This window comes from Anomalospiza imberbis, chromosome 9 (assembly GCF_031753505.1).
Source record: "Anomalospiza imberbis isolate Cuckoo-Finch-1a 21T00152 chromosome 9, ASM3175350v1, whole genome shotgun sequence".
Classification (NCBI taxonomy): domain Eukaryota; kingdom Metazoa; phylum Chordata; class Aves; order Passeriformes; family Viduidae; genus Anomalospiza; species Anomalospiza imberbis.
In genome coordinates, this window is record NC_089689.1 from 30,971,989 (window position 1) to 30,977,333 (window position 5,345).

The 5,345-nt window shown below is 59.6% G+C and overlaps 1 protein-coding gene across 1 annotated transcript; it reads right to left on the reverse strand.

Annotated features, from left to right (window-relative positions):
* Positions 1–640: 640 nt before the first annotated feature.
* Positions 641–5,345, reverse strand: PTGER3 (prostaglandin E receptor 3). The gene is made up of 2 exons (XM_068199064.1): positions 4,495–5,345; positions 641–988 (listed from the first exon to the last, which is right to left on the reverse strand). The coding sequence occupies exons 1-2, from the start codon at positions 5,305–5,307 to the stop codon at positions 641–643; spliced, it is 1,161 nt and encodes a 386-aa protein (XP_068055165.1). The 5' UTR covers positions 5,308–5,345.

Sequence of the window (5,345 nt, forward strand, 5' to 3'; positions counted from 1 at the left end):
AGCCATGGTGGATGTCCCCTCAGGCCAGTGTGGATGTCCCCTCAGGCCATGGTGGATGTCCCCTCAGGCCGTGGTGGATGTCCCCTCAGGCCGTGGTGGATGTCCCCTCAGGCCGCGGTGCAGTGTCCCCTCAGGCCATGGTGGATGTCCCCTCGGGCCATGGTGGATGTCCCCTCAGGCCATGGTGGATGTCCCCTCGGGCCATGGTGGATGTCCCCTCAGGCCATGGTGGATGTCCCCTCAGGCCGCGGTGCAGTGTCCCCTCAGGCCATGGTGGATGTCCCCTCAGGCCGCGGTGCAGTGTCCCCTCAGGCCGTGGTGGATGTCCCCTCAGGCCGCGGTGCAGTGTCCCCTCAGGCCATGGTGGATGTCCCCTCAGGCCGTGGTGGATGTCCCCTCAGGCCGCGGTGGATGTCCCCTCAGGCCATGGTGGATGTCCCCTCAGGCCGCGGTGCAGTGTCCCCTCAGGCCATGGTGGATGTCCCCTCAGGCCATGGTGGATGTCCCCTCAGGCCGCGGTGGATGTCCCCTCAGGCCATGGTGGATGTCCCCTCAGGCCGTGGTGGATGTCCCCTCAGGCCATGGTGGATGTCCCCTCAGGCCATGGTGGATGTCCCCTCGGGCCGCGGTGGATGTCCCCTCAGGCCGTGGTGGATGTCCCCTCAGGCCGCGGTGGATGTCCCCTCAGGCCGTGGTGGATGTCCCCTCGGGCCGCGGTGCGGCGGATCTCCTCGGACAGGGTGAGGGCCCTGTCCCTGTGCCCGCACTCGGCGTTGGAGCAGTGGGACACGGCGCTGGCGGCCTGGCAGAACTTGCGCAGCAGGATGCGGCGCAGCAGCAGGTACACCCAGGGGTCCAGGATCTGGTTGAGGGAGGCCAGGCGCACGGCCGTCAGCGGCAGGTTGCACTCCCTGCGCAGCTCCCAGCGCTGCGAGCCGCCCCGGCACGGCCCGGCCGCGGGCTCCGACACCATCCTCAGCATGGTGATCTGGGGAGGGACACGGAGAAGGGACACGGGTAAGGGGCTGCTGCCTGCCTGTCACCACGGCTGTGGCGCTGCCCTGCATCCCTGAAGCGGCCCAGACAGGGCTTGGAGCAGCCGGGGATGGTTGGTGGAAGGTGTCCCTGCCCGTGGAACTGGATGAGGTTAAGGTCCCTCCCAACCCCAGCCTGTACGGGACTGGGACTCTGTGGGAGGGCTCCTGAACACCTCGTTTTCCTGAACAGATCCTTTTTCTGCTCTCAGATCTTTCTTGGGCATGGCTTGGAGGCCCCAGCTGTCCGAGCGTGCTGCCTGGGATCCCTGTGGAACTGGGGCTGTCCATCGTGCTGTGTGTGCTCCCAGTGCCATGGACATGGATGCACCCCCAGCGCTGCCCCGGGGCACCTCCAGCACTCCCAGCCCTTCCAGCCCCCAGATAAACTGGCAGCCAGGCCCAAAACTGCTGGGAACAGCCCGAGGGAGCAGATTCGCGCTGGGAATCGCTGCCAGTCCTGGCCTTTGGAAAGAGCCAGGCCAACCTGCAATCCCACAGGAAGCCTCCTCAGAGCTGTGTCACCACAAAGGTCACAGCTGGGCTGCTGCTGTCCCCCAAGGCTGGGACTGCCGGAGCCACAGTGACCGGGAGCAGAGGCTCCAGGGAGGATTTTTCCATGCATAGGGATATTTTGGGTGCCAGATCAATAACCATTGTTGACCTTGGAAAGCCTGGGCTGAGTCTGGAGGGCAGGGCAGCATGGACAGCACAGGAGAATTGTTTTTGTTTCTTTAAACAGAAGCAGCTGAAGATTCCACCCACGACATTTCATTGACAGAAGTGGCCATCGATAGAGCCTTGTGAAAACAGGGATGTAGAGCTTTGTAAAAACATGGATGCAGACCCAGAGCACATCAGGAGCCACTAGAGCACCAGACCCACACTGCCAGAACCTGACCCCTTCCCTGGCTCTTCACACACTGTCCCTGTCCAGACTCTGCCATCTCTTTTTTAGCTGGAGCTCCAAAACTACCAGGCTAATAAAAATACATTTCCCAAGCACACAGCTGCTGCTCATTTCTGGTTTTATTACGTAATATCCCTTTATTGGAGCAGTTGTTGGGCCAACAGCTGCTCTACTGGAAATTTTGTTTGTTTGGTATCATTAGAGGTTGTTTATCATGGCCTATATTGGTCTTCTAAATGGATTAAAAGCCTGCACAAGGCAGAGGAACATCAGGTGGAATAAAGTCAACATAATTCATGCCATTAAAAATCTGGCTCAAAATGCTGATGATTGGATTTATTCAACAAGAGCAGCTAAAACTTCACTGTTATCATGAGTGTGGTTTTAGACGTCTGTAATTTCTGTCTGCCAGGAGGGATAAGGAGCAGAAGTATTTTAACAGGAAGAGCAGCAGAACTTCTGAGCATTTTGGCTTTAAATAACTTGGGAACAACTCTGGGAAGGAATAATTTTGTAGCCCGGGACTCTGAAATTATTATTATAATTCCCGGTTGTGCTGCAGCGGCGTTTCTGTGAAATCAAGGAACAGCTTGCTCCATTTCACCTCGGCGTCATCTGTCTGCTTCCCTCCAGCTCAGGGGCAATTCCAGAATCCCAGACTGGTTTGTGACCTTAAAGCACACCCAGTGCCACCCCTGCCATGGCAGGGACACCTCCCACTGTCCCAGGAGCTCCAGCCCCAGTGTCCAACCTGGCCTTGGGCACTGCCAGGGATCCAGGGGCAGCCCCAGCTGCTCTGGGCACCTGTGCCAGGAATTCCTTCCCAATATCCCATCTAACCCTGCCCTCTGGGAAGCCATTCCCTGTGTCCTGTCAGTGCATGCTCCAAAACAAACAGAAGGTCAGTGTGAGCTGGAAACCAGCAACACCACACTGGATTGGGGTGTTCTCTGTGAATCCAGCAAGCTCCTGTGTGCTTGGAAAAACGAAACAATTCCTGCACTGTCTGCTCTCCTCCCTCCTTCCCAAGCCAGCACAGAACCAGACGTGCAGGACACTCCAAGGAGCCCTCCAGAGCACAGCCACAATGTCAGAGCTTTCCCTCTGCTGCTAAATCACAGTTGATTTTGTCGTTTGCATCAACAGATCAGCTCTAAAAATACCGTGTGTATGGCGAGGGCGTTGTTTACCTCACAGCAGCAGCTGCCAGGATCCATCAGTTCTCAGTTACAAAACTCAGTTGATTTAAAAAAAACCACAGAAACAAAAAATACTCCTCTGTAAAGTGCCAGATTTCCATTTCAGCTCTGTTTCTTACAACTGCTGAGTGCAGCAGCTACGGGTTAAATGATTGCTACGAGCTGGCTTTTCACTGAAAAGGCTTCTGCATTCTCCGTGGTCACTTCTCCAAAAATCTGGTCTCTACTTCCTGACCTGCACTTCAGAGGTGCACAGAACAAGTTGGGGTGCATGTAAATGGAGGTTAAGGTATAAAAATGGAGGTGTATTTATAAAAATATCCTTGCAGCCATGAGTCTGGATTGTGAGAACTCCACAGAAGAAGTTCCACACCTCCAAGTGTTGCTGCTGCCGAGGGAAGGGAAGTGCTGCTGAATTCCCTCGTGCCTGTGGGCTGACTCCTGCCTCTGAAACCACAGAAATGCCCAGGGCACCAAACCACCAAGCGGAATCTCTGCTTCCTTACTGATTTACCTGGTTATGAGGGAGGAGGAAATGCTTCCCCCATCTCAGGGCTCTCCTCTCATGCTGCAAGGCTGGTGGAACACTCAGGGGTGACAGGACAAGAAAACCCCTTCTCTGTCCAGAAAGAACCTTTCACATAACCTCAGCATTTCCTCAACCAGCTTCAGCCCATCCTGCTCAGAGAGCCCAAGAACCAATTTTCCTAAAATCCTATTAGTCCTTGACAGAATAACCCAGCCTTTTGGGATTCCAGACCCCCGGGTGTGCCCTGGTCCCACACAGCAAAGATGTGGATTCTGCCTCCCCCACTCCTGCACCAGGAGGAGGGGGTCTTAAGGAAGGAATAATAAAATAGTGGAAAGCAATGCAAAGATCCTTAAAGAGCAGGCTGGACAAGCCCAGAAGGCTGCTGTAAATCCAACACAGCGGGCTGCCAGCCACAAGGCACTCACAGAGTCACGGCTTGTGCGTTTTCTCAAAAACCACTGTCTGAAGTTTTGCTGCAAGGCGGGAGCAAGTAAAAGCCCCTAAATCCCACCTGGCTGCAGCGTCCTGCTCCCAGAGCCTCTGCTCACATCCCCCCTTTCTCCTCCGCACAAGAACCTTGTTCTCCTCCTTTAATCTCCGGTTTCCCTGCACTCGGCTCTCCTCGGGGACCTCTCCCAGCTCCTCTCCTACCCCGTCCCACCCTCTGCACCCGCGGCTCTGTCCCCGTCCCCGCGGTCCCCCCGAGGCGCTGTCCGTGGATGTCCCCGGGAGCAGTGACCCCCGGAGCCTCCCCCGCTGGCTCCTGCCCCAGAGGCCGCCGAGGGCAGCCCGGGGGTCGCCGCGCGGCCCGGGACCTACCAGCAGCGGTGACCAGCAGGCCGACAGCACGCACATGATGCCCAGCAGCTGCAGCAGCGTCTCGGTGGCGATGCGGCCCCACCGCGAGCCGGGCTGCGCCGCGCCGGCCTTGGCGCGGCAGCGGGACACCAGCGCCTCGATGGTGGCCAGGTTGCAGGCGCCGGTGACCACGAGGGACAGCAGCCCCAGCGCGGCGAAGGCGGCGGCGAAGGCGCTGCCGCCGGCCGTGCTGATGAAGCACCAGGTGCCGGGCCACTGCAGCGCGTAGCGGCCCAGCCCGGCCAGCGGCAGCAGCGCGAAGGCCACGCCGGCGGCCCAGATGGCGGCCAGGCCGCGCTCGGTGGCCCGCGGGCTCATGTGGCTCGCGTACCAGTGCGGGGCGCGGATGGCCAGCGCCCGCTCCACGGCCATGGCGCTGGCGATCAGCAGCGGGCACAGCCCGAACACCGTCATGCTGAAGCCGAAGAAGTCGCAGAGGCGGCCCGAGGGGTCCATGGCCGCCCAGGGCCGGCCCGACAGGTACACGGAGATGACGACGGGGCTGGTGAGCAGCTGGCCCAGCATGTCGGTGAGCGCCAGGGAGCCGATGCACAGCAGGAACGAGCGCTTCCTGCGGCTGCCCTTGGCGCGGTAGCTGCGGGACACGAGCAGCATGGCCAGGGCATTGCCCACGATGCCCGTCAGCATCATGGTCAGCGGGATGGCCACGGACACGGCGCTGCCGCGCTCGGCCGCCCGGCCCGTGCCGTTCCCCCGCGGGCCCGGCCCGCCGGCCGCGCTGGCGTTGGGCGGGCGCTGCTGCCAGGGGCTCATCCCGGAGCCGGCAGGTCCCGCATGGAGCGGGCACGGAG

Bases quoted from the DNA above. Each gene is read 5' to 3' on its own strand.
- PTGER3 (XM_068199064.1), bottom strand. From the start codon at position 5,307: ATGAGCCCCTGGCAGCAGCGCCCGCCCAACGCCAGCGCGGCCGGCGGG. The intron at 989-4,494 runs GTAGGTCCCGGG...GTCCCTCCCCAG, and splicing joins CCTGCTGGTCACCGCTGCTG to ATCACCATGCTGAGGATGGT.